Consider the following 14,894-nt stretch of genomic DNA (forward strand, 5'->3'; position numbering starts at 1 on the left):
TTATCTATTTTTCGACGGGTGCATGTTTATATCTGAGTGCTTAATTAAAATGTGGCAAATCCCAAATTGAAAATTATACGGTCTACATTTCTGTTTCCATTTCGATCAAACCAAATGTTTGCGTAGAAAATTAAGAAAAATTGTGTTGGCGAATTTTTTTGCTATTAGTAAAAACATCATTATTGGAGCCGAACCCAAAAGGCAGGCCTAAAATATTGCTCAAACCTACCCATCCCATAAAGTTTATACGTAACTTTTTGAGCCAAAATTTTTCATATGGGACTATTGCCCAAATCCATCAATTTATCTCTAGGCCGAGCCAATTCCCAAAACAAACGCACTCTAAGATTACTTTACAAATTTGGTTTGTAAGTGGACGTGATGATATTATCATTGAAAGGGAAAATGGCCATAACATCACTTGATATGCTAAATTTTATAGACTATTCTAATAGAGCTATCATTACTCATTTGGTACCACGCGCCCGCCAAAATGATTAGTATACACTCCTCGGAACATCAGGCCAAAATATGCAGTAGCTACCATGCTCGGCAGGCCATTCAGCGTATAAGATCCAATTTGTCAACTTATAATCGTCTCTTCTTTCATTTTACTCAAAATTTGGGAGATCACAGATTTACAGAACAGAATGAAAGTGAAAACTAATGCACACGGGAAGTAGCTTGCTCGAGATCCTGCCACGGAACTATTCCGAATGCCTTAACGAGATTTGGCTTATCGAGGGCTCCTCCATATTTGCTCCTCGTACTCCGTCCTTGTCTCTTGGGGCCGCCTGTGGTTGCATTTTAGGCAGGACGCGTTCCTTCTGTAATTCAAGTAGTCGCACCTGTATAAAGCCATCAGCTATTTAGAAAAGGGTCATCGAGCAGCCATTAAGCAGGAAGGGGCGTGATACAAGAGGGCAGAGAAACTCACGAAGGACATTCCCACTCTCCATGATTTAACTGCCTCTTGGGACGAGGCTCCTCACAGCGCAAGCATTTCCTTTTGCTTGCAAAGTTCATGAAACTGCACCTACAAACAGAGGAAGCACAATAAATTGTTGTCAGACAATAACTATAGCAGGTCCGCACCATCTCTTAATCCCAGACACGATAAAGTTAGAAAGAGGGCCGCAAGATCTGAAGAAACTCACTGTGGGCAATTCCAGTCACCCTTCTTCATTTCCACCTCATCGACACCAACCTTCTTTGGGCCCTGAGTTTTGCACTTTAGGCAATGTGCATTTCTAGAAAAATTGACAAAATTACATCTGCAAAAAGAAAATGTGAATGAGGGTCGCTCTAGCATATTTATGCAATGAATTGGAAATACTCACATTTCATTTGATTAAGCAACCAATGCATCCGTGATCTTATTACTATCATAGGTGGATTTTGCATAAAATGTGTAAGGTAGCACTGAAGAACTAATTCTACCAGCCATTATTGCTCATTTGCATAGTACGAAAAGCATCCTTAGGAAACTATAAATGAAGCATCAAAACCAAATGGTTATTTCAAGAATAAAAAGAGCCATTACATTTTATGTATAAGGTTGTAGGCAAGTCATTTAAGATGAAAAGTCCGGCTATGGTATGGGTTGATGCCTTAAATAAAAAGATCAACTTGACATTAAAACCATCACATATTCAAAATGGAACAAAATAAAAGAAGCTCAATCATGCCACTAGGGTATTTTGAAATTTGCAGCTTTTACATTATCAGCATTTCTTTTTCTAGAATGATCATTGTCTTTCCAGAAACATAATGCAAACCTAAGAAGATTCATTCATAATCAATCTGATAATGTTTCCTTTTGTGGTCGAATCTAAATGCTTGATCAGATTACCTTTGCATTGACCCACTTGAGAGACTTCGAATACATTGTAGGAAATTAAACTCTAACTGGACTAGAGATCAACACGGCAAGACAATAAATTTCATCATAAACAGAAGGTGGTCTCTGGCTAATGTCCTACGGTAGGAATGGGATGCCCACATGATTTCCTACGCTATGATGGTTGCTTAGTCAAAATAATTCTTCTAAAAATCTTGACGATATTAGAAAATTAAGCAATAATTTTTAGGACATATCACTTATCTTCCCAGAATATGCACAAAATCCTTGAAATATCATAAACAGTAAGTGGCCTCATTCAAGATTGTCTGCCCCATCTACATAAGGTTCACCCCAGAAAAAGAACCCAAGATCATAATCTAGCAATACTAACAAAAAGAAGTTCATTCATTCCCAACTTTTGCTTGCCACTCAAGCATTTTTTAGTCGCTAAACTGATACATGGTAGTTCATTCATGTCCCAACTTGCGCTTGCCTGTTTAAGCATCTTTGTCGCTAAAATCATTCACCCTATGTCTGTGATGCTTTTATCCTTGGGAAGCATGAAGAACTACAGTGCCTATATTCTCAGAGTAGAGCAACCATGCACATCATTAAAAATCTCTAAGTCAGTGTCAGAGAATACAAGTATAGTGATGGGGTATTCACTCAGAAGCAAAGAAAAACCATATAAATCAACTAGAATATGCTATAAATCAGATATCATTTTGATTATTGACCTCCACAAGATAAAAGACCATAATGAACAAAATACACAGCAGAACAAACAGAAGGACTTACTCAGGGCAAAGCCAATCTCCTTTCTTAATCTCGACATTATTCGTGTCAACTTGTTTGGGACCATCTTCCATACATTTTAAGCATCGAATATTTTTAGCAAAGTTCAAGAAATTGCATCTGCCACAAGATGAATGCCATAAGTTCCTTGAGAGGCAAAAAACATAAGCAAGCAGTAGATCGAACAGAACAGAACGTAAGCAATGTACCAACATTTTATCATCACATCTAACTAAAAATATTGCTGAAGCTAACACTATAAGGAACAGTTCTCAAATAATCCCCCTTGATGACTAGAAGAACAAAAGATACAGACACCAAATTTGGAAATAAAATGGAAAAGCCAAAGATTGCTACAGGACCTTCTCAACTGTAGCTTAAAGTCTGATGGAAGAGATAATGCTTATAAAATAAGATCAAATCTGACTTCTTACTGCCCAAAACTTTTTATCCTTGCAGAATTCATGACACAAATTCCTCACTATCTGGACAGTCTAAAGACTAAAATTATTCTCAGCAATCACTTGTGGTGATAATAATAGTTGATGGAGCAGTGTATTTTGTTGACAACATAGCTTGCTAAGCCAAAGATTCATGAAGGACTTTAGAACTGTATGGTTCCACAAGTATATTGGCAATTATCAGAAAATAAATCATAAGGTCATATAGAATGAAAACATCTCAATGTATTATGAGAGTTTTAGGTTTAGCCAGAAAAACTGAAACAAGAGGGAAAAATACGTGCAACATGACCAAGCGAAGAGAAAGACATTAGATCACAGCTTAGAAGTAAACTATGAAACTATAATACATTAAAAAGAAGGTTATCTAGCAGCGAATTAAAATAAAAAAAAGGAGGAGCTTTTGCTCTGTCCATGCATCACAGATCACTAGCAGAGTAATTTGCAAGGGAGAGTCCACTTTATACCACAACTTTCAAAGGCATGGAAGCAGTGGTCTTCAAACCCATCCACAAAGAGCTTACCTCTTGGCTTATTTATCAAAAGAAAGAGAAAACCTAGCTGTAGACCAAGGAAAATATCAAGATGGCTCTCAACAGTATCAGGAGCATTGTATGCAGGATTTTCCCACAGACACTCTAAACACTGCTCAAATTTAGATGCACAGAGACACACAAATAAAAGAATCTGATAAAAATTCTAAAAGTATTGTTGACTCTTTTACTCTCCATAGAAGCACAAATCATACCTAAAGCAAATTCAACTGTACTAATCTCAATCTTCTAAACAGACTTACTTGGGACACATCCAATCACCCCTCTTCATTTCCACATCTTGCGACAAATTATCATCAACAAAATTAATCGATTGCTTTATGGCACGCCGAACTTTTGTAGCAGGCTTGGGGAGTTCTGGATCAGGGGATGTCTCACTCAGCTCAATTAACTGAGTAAGCAATTCCCTTGCAGAGGATTCAACAAGGTCTCTGCCAGGAGGTTTCTGACCACCTGAAAAAACAAGTGGATCTGTTGCATAGAATAACAATATCCGGACGATATCTACTGTGCGAGCAGCAGCTTCAGATTCCTTGAGTATCACGTAAGCTTTATCACAAGAGCCTCGCAGGTTGCACGCACTGCAGACCTGCATCAAATCATCCTGGTCAGGATTATGTAGCTTCCCATATGTAGGCAATCGAAAATCTATGGAAATGCAACCAAAGTTAGAGAAAGACTCAAGATCTTAAAATAAACTTCGACATACATCCCCTTCGTCAAGTTGCACATAGACTCTCAGCCTTTTCCCTGAGTTGACAGCCTTGCGAAGAAGATTGGGGCATCCATGCTCCACCACTGTTTGAATGTGCTGTAAAGACAGCGATCTGCACCAATAACAATAAGATCATAACTCAAAATTAGGCTAATCGTAGTCAAGAACAGTTTCAACACAAACGTCAAATGCCATGAGTGGCTGCTGATGTCAGCCCAACAACTTCTAAAATCGCTCAGCCTCAATATGATTCTAACCATAGCTTGGTCATACTTCTACCCCAAACAAATCAACGGCGTCGTGTGTGAAGTTTGCGAGTCCCCTACGAATGATTCAAAACAATCATTCCTCGAGTAGACCTGATCCTCACACCAAATAAAAGCAGCTTCCATAGTCGCACAGCAATTGAGCGCCCAACCAAAGAATCAAAGGCCCTGCTCCGCACCATGTTCAAATCTACAGCCTACTCGCTCGTCTCCTTAATTTCAAAGCTTTCATTACGCGAGGTCGTCCATTAGAGCAATTGAATACAAGAAAAGGTCATCATCTATCGGCTTAAGCTTTCATTACCAAAATATAACACGCCCTCAATTCTTGAGCCAACTCGAAAATGAGAGCCGATGACTCATACCCGAATCTGATAATCTGATCACACGCACTCCTGAAAGACCTCCAGACCGAAAATGACAAACCCCACTTTCCCAAAAGAACCAAGGAGAACCCCACGAACACAACGAGCGAAGAGCAGATGGCCACAGTCCAGGGTCTCCCTTACTTGAAAATGTCGTATCGGTCGCGCGCGAAGCTGAGGCAGGGATCCTTCAGCAACCTCATTTCCTTGTAAAGCTCGCGGTTCTCCACAACATCGCCCGGCTCCTTCGCGGCGGAATCCCCTTCGCTCCCTTCGCTCGGGGGCGGCCGGTCGGCGAAGTAACCCTTGGCCTTGAGGCGGTCGACGAAGCTCACCCACTCGGGCCACGGGTGGTGGTCGTGGTCGTGGTCGTGGTGGAGGAGGAGCGGCGCCTGCGAGGCGTCGGCCGCGACGGCTTCGGCGGCGGAGGCGGAGCAGTGGCCGCGGAAGCGGAGGGGGTGGCGGGGGAATGGCTTGGGGAGGAGAAGCGGAGGGAGGGGAGCGCGGGCGCGGAAGAGGGCGGTCCCAAAGAGGAGGAACTTAGAGGCCGACATTGTTCGCGGCGGCAGACGGCGGCGGACGGCGGCGGCGAGGTCGGGGTTTAGACGGTGTCCATGATGGATTGAGGCGAGCGGTGGCTTGAGAGGGTTTTGGAGAAGACGTTAGAGGGTTTATGCTCAGAGAGAGAGAGAGGGAGGGGGCTTGCAGCAATTATAAGAAAAAATGATTTCTTTTCTAAGGTTATTATTATTGTTTTTAATATTGCCATCATAGACTCATTTTATAAAATATGTGAACCTAAAGTTAATTTTAGCTATTCGGCATGTGATTCAAATGTCGTGCGACCTTCGATAGGAAACTTGGGCTCACGTAGTTAGTCGAGGTTCTGAATAAGAAATGCACCTATAGACTGTATCCACGAACAACAAATTAAGTGGATTGATTTACGGATATTTAAGTTGATAGATGACGGGGAAGAGTAAGCTTGATAGCTAGATCAAAGATGGTCTGCACGTACCAAGGGGCTATGGAGGGCTTCCATTTATAGGTGAGTTTAATTGAAGTAAAGGTCATCTTATATTAGCGAAGAATTTGACAACCTCTTAAAGGAGAAAAAAAATACCTTAAAAGGCTCTAGGCAGGCTGCCCTAGAGGTGTTAAAATGGGTCACAAACCCATTTATGACCCATTTAAATCTTAAATGGGTCATAAATGGGTCACTTGTTTATAACAAAAGATAGTTAAATGGGTTTCACAATTATAGGTTTAAGATAGGTGGGTCTTAAGTGGGTTTTTAAATGGGTTGGGTTGAAAACTCATCTTTAACAAAAACATTATAATTCCTCCCTTCTCTCTTCAACTTTATAAAAATCCAAATTATAATTTATTTTTTATTTTCTCTTTCTTTTTCTTCCTTTTTTTCTTTTCTTTTTTTTTTTTTTTCTTTCTCCTTCCTCCTTCCGGTCGCCGGCACGGCGATGGCCGGCGACCGGCCAGGCGAGCCTCGAGCTCGCCGGCGTCGGGCGAGCTCGAGCTCGCCGGATCTGGCGAGGCGGAGGCCTCGCCGACGCCCGGCGAGGCTCGAGCCTCGCCGATCTGGCGAGACTCGAGCCTGCTGGCGTCGGCAAGGCTCGAGCCTCGCCGATCTGGCGAGCCTCGAGCTCGCTGGCGTCGGGCGAGGCTCGAGCCTCGCCGATCCGGCGAAGCCTCGAGCTCGCCGGCATAGGGTGAGGCTCGAGCCTCGCCAGTTCCGGCGAGGGGCGAGCTCGAGCTCGCCGGATCTGGCGAGGCGGAGGCCTCGCCGGCGTCGGCGAGCTCAAGGCTCGCCAGATCTGGCGAGACTCGAGCTCGCCGGCGTCGGGCGAGGCTCGAGCCTCGCCGATCTGGCGAGACTCGAGCTCTCGGCGTCGGGCGAGGCTCGAGCCTCGCCGATCTGGCGAGCCTCGAGCTCGCCGATCTGGCGAGCCTCGAGCTTGCCGGCGTCGGCGAGCTCGAGCTCGAGGCTCGCCTGTGGCCGGTCGCCGGCCGTCGTCGTGGCCGGCGGCCGGCCAAAGATGAAGAAGAAGGAGAAGAAAAAGAAAAAGAAAAAGAAAAAAAAATTATATTTTAAAAATAAAATAAAATAATTAAAAATTTAATTTTTTTAAAAAATAATTAAATTTCGATTTTTTAAATAATTATTTTAAAATTTATAAAAATTGTCCATTAAATTTATATTGTATAAAACTATTTTAGCAATACAATTTTTAAAAAAATAATATATATATATAAAAGCTTGGAAGTATTTTAATAATATAATCTTTAAAAAAAAACATGGGAATAAGTTTTTCTAAATTTGTTAAATATGAAAATATTTTATTAATATGAGTTGGGTCGGGTCGGGTATGGGTTGGGTATGGGTCCTGCCTCGGGTTTGGGTCGAAAAATTTACATTAAACATTAATGGGTCCATAAATGGGTTAATGGTCAATTTGGTCGAACCATTAATGACCCGACCCAAACCCGACCCGACCCACCGGCTTTAACTACTGTCCCCTCCTGGGGGAAGTGAGCCCGAACGAGACTTTTATCTTCAGGGTTTCTCCCACAAGAAATCCAAGGAACAAGCCCGGAGAGGGCAATGAAGAAAACCCAGGGAAAACGAAGCCCCTGGGGTGGGCCGAGCCTGCCCCCCGAGCCTAAGGATGGACCTAAGCAGATCCTTAAAGTGCTCCTCCCTGAAATGACCATCCCGGGGGGAGAGTAGTATGGGATAATGGTCCCATTGGGAAACCCGGCCAAGCCCTTACGGGTTAGGATTCCACCTCTGATCCCCGTGAAGCCTTCTCTAGTAACCAAACCGGGCGTGGTTCAGGAAAATGACGCCCTTATGGAGGGCTTCCATTTATAGGTGAGTTTAATTGATGTAAAGGTCATCTTATATTAGCCAAGAATTTGACAACCTCTTAAAGAAGAAAAGAAATACAAAAGTCAAAGTCAAGTACAGTTGTTTCTATTGGCATTGCTATAGACCACGTCGTGGTGGTCGTAACATTTGACCAATGACCATTGGTTGCCCTTAAGATTGATTCTCTGTCTCCAAGATTTGTTCTAGACCTGAGGTTGCGCGACAACCTTTTGGTCACGTTGCTCAAGCAATAATGGCCATTGTATAGTAGGACAATCACGATAGCGTTAATAAGCATCAATATTGATCATCGTGGCGATATTAATTCTAATTATCCTATATTCGGATTTTGTCGGGGTCCAATCTCAATCCAAATTCACCAAAAGCTTCATACACGAATAATCTGATGTATTTCTAACACCATCTTATTTTATCAGAAATTTTATTTAGACGGACAAACACAATTTAAAAAGTCCTATGATCATGCAAGTCTTTTATTTTCTAGGCAATCTCGAAGAATCTATAGTCTTATAAGGAAATGTAACTTTATAGGTATTTAGGCAGCACCATACCTCAAAGCTCAATTCTTCTTCCTCTTCTCATACATTAACTTTATAATTACCTCGTCAAGGATACTACAAGTGTACCAAAACATTAATTTCTGTAGCTTAGTTTTTTCGATATGCATTTACATATATTCATACACACACATATATACATACTATTTAATTAACTAAACCGGTAAGAAGTTTCATTTTTACTTCATTATTCAAATCATAATATTGTCAAATATATTTTTTTTTTTAAAGTTAAAATATATATATATATATATATATATATATATATATATATATATATATATTGAAACATAAATAAAAAAGCTTCTCTCGATTTCCTTTTTTCATTTCCCCTTTTGTGGGGTCCCCCGTGACTGGTAAAACCCCAGATCGCCATAAACCCCCTCAACCTCTTCCCCTTTTTCTGTTTCTCCTTCTCCTCCGTTCGACTCGCGAAGAAGCTCGTGGAAGAGCCGCGATCCGCCGTCGTGTCGCCTCGCTCCGCCGCGATGAGAAGGGCTTCCTCCACCCTCGCCCCCTCCTTCCTCTCTCGCGCCCTCGCCTCCTCCTCCTCCGCCTCCGGCCACGACGGCCGCCACCGCCTCCTCCAGGCGGCTCTCTACTGCAGCGGCGCCACCGGCGGCGGCGGCGGCGGAGCCTATTCCCGGCGCGCCGGCCGCCGCTGGTTCTCCCGCCTCTCGATTCGCCCCGGGCTGCATCTCTCGGCATTGCCGGCGCCGTGTTTGCGGCTTCTGCAGCGTCGGCTGCTCTGTCCGGCGAGGTCCTCGCGAAGGAGCCGCCGTCGCCCGAGGTGGTCCCGAAGGAGGTCGTGCTCTACCAATACGAAGCTTGTCCCTTCTGCAATAAAGTTAAAGGTAAGGTGCTCTGGGTGGGGTTGTCTGTTCGTCTGTTCGGTGTTTGGTGCGGTGATGCGGATCTCTGTCTATTTCGTTTTGAGTGATTTGACGTAGTTGCGTGCTATTGTTGTATTTTTCGTCAAATCTTCGATTGAGCTGAATTAGTTGAATCAGGCATGGGATTTGAAGTGCTCCCACCAGTGATAGATTGAGAGAGAGAAAAATTGTTTGAATCTTGGCAAGATGCATCTGGAATTAATCAACTGCGCAGGGAAGTGGATGAATTGTATAATTCAGGTAGGAAGATGAAAAAGTTGGATACTGGAACATGAGTTGGAAATTTCTCGTTATACGTTTGCTCAGATTTGATCACCTAAAGGTGCTGCAGCATAACATGCCTGTTGGTAGTTGATTGTGAATGGAAAGGATTGGTTCTGTTCTTATGCAGTCTCTTACTATTCGTCTTTAACACTTAGAAGCTTGAAAACTGGAGATGCGAGCCTTTTGTCTTTTAGTGCCAAATAATACAAAATTCTGGATCTTGCTTGTATTCATGGCTTATGGCTACATAGATGGCACCCTTGAATCCTCTATCGGGTTTGGAAAATCACGAATTAGTGTCTCCCCTGTCATAGCTTAGTTGTAACCATTGTATGTTGAGAGGTGGAATAGAAAAAGTATTGATCTAGCCCATTTCTTGATGAGTGACCTGTTACAGTTATTTCTTCTTGTGACTATCTATTTAATCCAAGCAGGATGGTCTCATAGGCAATGATGTTCCCTTCTTCAATTTTTCTGTTCCTTTTCATTTCATACTGAGTTCAAGTTTTCTGTCAATCTCAGCTTTTTTGGACTATTATGACATCCCCTACAAAGTTGTTGAAGTCAACCCAATTAGTAAGAAAGAGATAAAATGGTCCGATTACAAGAAGGTTCCTATACTGATGGTGGATGGCGAGCAGCTAGTTGACTCATCAGGTTCTGTGTTCCCATTTTGTTGCCACAACCTATATTCCTGAATTTGTCTCTACCTTTAAATGCTCAGTGAGAAAACTCTAGAAAACTATGTTCATTGAGGATATTTTTCAATGTTATTCAGCCCAAGAGCCCCTTGTTACATTTGAGTGCCATTATGATCGTAACTTATGTGAAAAATTTGAATCATGCAGATATCATTGACAAGCTGGGTCAAAAAATACTTCCTGAAAGGTCAGCCAAACCAGCCACAGAAGATGATGACAGTGAAGAGAGAAAGTGGCGGAGGTAGTCTCCTTTTTCTATATTATGACATGATGTGTTATTGTTGATGATACACCTACACTCGTAAAGTCTGCCATGTCAATCGTAGACTGTAAAGAAATATTGACTTGTTAATTCAGATGTGGGAAATTGCACATCTTTTGCATGCCATCCAAATCATGTGCATTGGTTATTTGCTTAATATCGGCCAGATCAAATGGGGCTTCATCTTTGTGCTTTAATCTGTAGTATGAGTCTAAAACTTCCAATATCATGCCAAGAGTTAATGATTGTGCTCATTTTGTTCTAACTACAGATGGGTTGACAATCACTTGGTGCATGTCTTATCACCAAACATCTACAGGAATACCTCTGAGGCTCTTGAGTCATTTGATTATATCACAAGCAATGGTAAGACACGCTTATGATTTGATGTGAAGTTACGACTGATATTTCGATTTACTTCCCTCACCGAGTTGATTAATAAATTTGGCAGCAAAAGAAGATGATTGATAAGTCTTATGCTTTGCTCATCTGGTAGAATAGGTGGATATATATTTTGATTGCTTTCACTAGGAGGGCAACAAATGCTTCTTCATCTCCTCTCTGTAATGGCTCATGTTTAAAACCCAGGAGAGTGTTTAGCAGGCAAGAATACATATAACAGTAATTGCTGGATAACTAGAGAGAGTCATCAAACTGTTTTATGCAAGTTTCTACATGATCAATGCCTAAGAGGTTGTAGTTTATACGTGGAGATGAATGATGGAGCCAATCGCATGAGTTTTCTTTGGCTTGTGATTTCTCACTCGTATTTTTTATTGTTGCTATTATGGATGCATTTGAAATTGATTCCATGGAGTAAAAGCCATGCCATTCAGTCACTGTCAAAATCTGCCATTTGTTTTGCTGTACTAGTGCATTATATAGCTTGGCTCTCTGATAATATATCTCCTCTCAGTTTGTTTTATTGAAGGAATTCCATCTAGGGTTCTTGTCTATGATTAATATTGTTCTGGTGGAATTAACTCCAAATGATGTAGATAGGTGGAATACACATAATTTGGAAATGAGATGTAAGCGTCATTGCATGATTGCAAAACTAATGCAATGGTACCTGCCTTTCGGATCAGTTTCATGGGGTTGTTTTGCTCAAATACGGCCATATGGTAATTGGCTCAAATATATATAAAAAGTAGATGTGTTTATGTAATAATCATCATAATGTGATCATAAATACATAAAATGAAGTCATGGGCTTGGATTGGCTTAAATTGTTGATTTATTATGCCTTAGAAAGCTGAAACGTGATATACGGACACATTGTAATGGAGTGATATGTGTTATGTGCTCTGGCCTGCTGAGGTGATGTCACCATTTGAGTTGTTAAATGTGTTTAGTTTTGTTTCACATGATCATGCTGCATATATATATATATTTTGAGGGAGTGTGAGGCAAAAAGGACTTGGTTATGTTGATTTGCTGATTAGGTGATTTGCAATCTTTCAAATCCAATTTGGTTGTTTTGGTGTTTGTAATGTCGAATGCTTAAAGTTCATTATATTGGTATTGCTTTTGAAACATGTACAAGGTGGATGTTTAGTGTCATCTATCCATTTGCAATAATTTGGTCGATAATATTTTTCATTTTGTTGTAAGAATCTTACTGTAGAAATGGCTGTATTGGTGTCTAGATTTAAATGTTCTGTGATTCCAGGTAATTTCAGCTTCACCGAGAAAATTATGGTAAAATATGCTGGAGCTGCTGCAATGTACTTTGTATCCAAGAACCTGAAGAAGAAGTACAATATTACTGATGAACGTGCTGCCCTCTATGATGCTGTGGAGACATGGGTTGATGCCTTAAATGGCGGGGAGTTCTTGGGTATGCACTCTAGATATGGAATAGTTGCTTGAAACATGCTTCTTTTGATAATTATATCAGTCTTTTACTCATCTACTGACCTCTGTTGATAGATTGTGTATTTAATATTTTCAGTGCATGTAGTGTAGTCATCTTGCATTCTGCAAGACTGTTGTGAGGTAACTACCCCTCCCAATAAAAGGGGGTTTTTTGTGAAAGCAGGAAGATTCTGTGATTTTACATTTCTGGATCATCCTTGTCACACTTCACCTTGGAAGAGCCACTGGCGTTTGCATTGGTTGCTTTACTTGCATCACTGGTTTTATTTGTACTGCACCTCACATAGCTATCCGACTCTAATGGATTCCTGCTTTATACTAAAAATTGCACTTGGTGAAATTCTGTAATTGTTCCTACAAGGCAACAATCAATTCCATCTTCTTCCATATCTTTCTTTTTTCTAAATTTTTGAATAAATACTCTGATAAGTTGTTGAAAGAGTAGTAAAATGTTCATTAAGTTTTTGCTTTCTAGAATAATTCAGAGTGGTAAAAAAAGAAAATAATGTCAAGTATTTTATCTGTCCACCCAGTGACAGTTATTGACTTCATTATTGATTCCTTACAACGATGTGCGTAATGAAATTATCGCACATGAGCATAGTGCATGCATACAAACTAGTTATTCTTTAAGCCGGGATTGCTTCAAAGAAATGAGTATGATAAGGTTCAAAATTATACATTTGTTAAGCTAGATATGTTAATAGATCAATTTCTTTTGAGAAGATTTTTATTATGTTTATTAGCCTTGGGCCTGTAGAGATGATGGACAAAGGTTCTACCTTCTGAGAAAATACTAATTAAAGCATCTCCACTGTGAGCTATCAGGATATCAGACAATTTGGTGTATAGATGATGTCTCCAACCTACATTAAAAAGTTGGGATGGCATGTAGGCAATAAAAGATATGCTCTCTTATTCTTGAAAGTTGTGGGAAATTCGTCCTTCACAAGATCTAGGAAATGTTCATTATTTAACGATTCTGGAAGTGTGAACTTATGGCATGATGCTTTGTGTTGCTGACCTTTTTAAGGACATTATGATAATGCTTGAGGTAAAAACCTTTTATGCGACTCATATAAAGCTTTTATTGATATAGCTGTTGGTTGACAGCTGGAGAAAAGTTTCCATTTGCAAAAGGTTGTCTGTGATCATATGCACCTTGTTCATAATAATGTCTGCACCTTTGTGGTGAAGATGTTTACTCATCATAATATCTGCTGTTTCAGGGGGCTCAAAGCCTAATTTGGCTGATCTTGCTGTCTTTGGTGTTTTAAGACCGATCCGATATTTGAGGTCTGGTAAAGATATGGTGGAGCACACTCGTATTGGGGAATGGTACTCAAGAATGGAGAGTGCTGTGGGAGAGTCCTCAAGGATTAAGGCTTGAACTGAAATCCTGTTAGATTCAGGAGCATGCTTTCTGCTTTTCAAACTGATGCTCGCTAATTGGTTCTGTATCCAAGTATAGCCACCTGTAGAAAAAGACGAGTCCATATCATTCTTGATTTTTTCTCCTCCAAGATTTATGACATTTGGTGGTAATATATGTCTTAACAAAATTTTTGGGATTCTTTCATCATTGTTTCACTTTGTAATAAACGTCCAACCAATACGAAGGAAAGGAGGTGTTTTATATACACGATTTTTCAGGACTGCTACAAAAATGGTCGTTTCTTGTGTATAAGCTGTTTTATCTGGTTTGACTATTGCCAGAATCCTGGAACTGCGTCTATTTATGTTATGAAAAATGAGAAATTTGTTTCCTTTCTTCTGTTCTTGGGCAATCCGCTAATTTTAACTCCCACGTTTTTGTTCCGGCACATGGGTCTGGAGTTTGTAGCATCGACGGTATGAGACATGAATGGATAGGATCAGGGACTCTTAGATTGATAAGTCTTTTACTTGCTCATATGATGGATCATTCTATTGATAAGATGACACTGCATTTATATGTAAATGCAGTTTTAGGTATGTCCTCTTGGTGAGTTTCTGGCTGAGTCGTTAATTATCAACAAGTTCCATTCTTTCCATATGGATAAGCGAGTTCAAATTCCCGTGAAAGCGGTCCCTTTTGTGCGGCGCTAACTCTACATTGACTGAGTTGGTGCCGCGGCGTGGCATTTGGGATGGGGGTTGCAACGCCTGGGGTTTGAATTGTGCTCGAAGACGAAAATTGTCTTTCCTGGTTAAGTCATGTGGTACAGGTGAAATGCAGATTCAGTAGACAGTGGTCCTGGGAAGGTGCTAGTCTAGTAATCCTTCTTGATGAAGATATTGTATGTTCTGCATCGTTTCAACTTTCATCAGATGCTTGGGAGACTTCTACGCAGGAATGTCTTAGATCTGCATCGTTTCAATTTCATCATATGTCACTAAATTTAATGTGCTATAAATGGTGATATTCTTGTGTTTTTATAAAAATCGAGGTG

The 14,894-nt window shown here is 40.8% G+C and overlaps 2 protein-coding genes across 2 annotated transcripts; one reads left to right on the top strand and one right to left on the bottom strand.

The window, feature by feature from the left end:
• Positions 1–519: 519 nt before the first annotated feature.
• On the bottom strand, positions 520–5,686 carry LOC104423556 (zinc finger protein VAR3, chloroplastic). The gene is made up of 7 exons (XM_010036031.3): positions 5,144–5,686; positions 4,363–4,480; positions 3,896–4,242; positions 2,642–2,758; positions 1,158–1,274; positions 938–1,036; positions 520–848 (listed from the first exon to the last, which is right to left on the bottom strand). The coding sequence occupies exons 1-7, from the start codon at positions 5,551–5,553 to the stop codon at positions 737–739; spliced, it is 1,320 nt and encodes a 439-aa protein (XP_010034333.2). The 5' UTR covers positions 5,554–5,686; the 3' UTR covers positions 520–736.
• A 1,933-nt stretch (positions 5,687–7,619) lies between these two features.
• LOC104423567 (prostaglandin E synthase 2) lies at positions 7,620–14,229 on the top strand. Its single transcript, XM_010036041.3, has 7 exons — positions 7,620–7,744; positions 8,768–9,318; positions 10,144–10,278; positions 10,470–10,563; positions 10,856–10,950; positions 12,257–12,424; positions 13,692–14,229. Exons 1-7 carry the CDS (start codon positions 7,620–7,622, stop codon positions 13,850–13,852), a joined length of 1,329 nt encoding a protein of 442 aa, XP_010034343.2. The 3' UTR covers positions 13,853–14,229.
• The last annotated feature ends 665 nt before the right edge of the window (positions 14,230–14,894 follow it).

The sequence above is a fragment of the Eucalyptus grandis genome, chromosome 2 (genome assembly GCF_016545825.1).
Source record: "Eucalyptus grandis isolate ANBG69807.140 chromosome 2, ASM1654582v1, whole genome shotgun sequence".
In the NCBI taxonomy this organism is placed as follows: domain Eukaryota; kingdom Viridiplantae; phylum Streptophyta; class Magnoliopsida; order Myrtales; family Myrtaceae; genus Eucalyptus; species Eucalyptus grandis.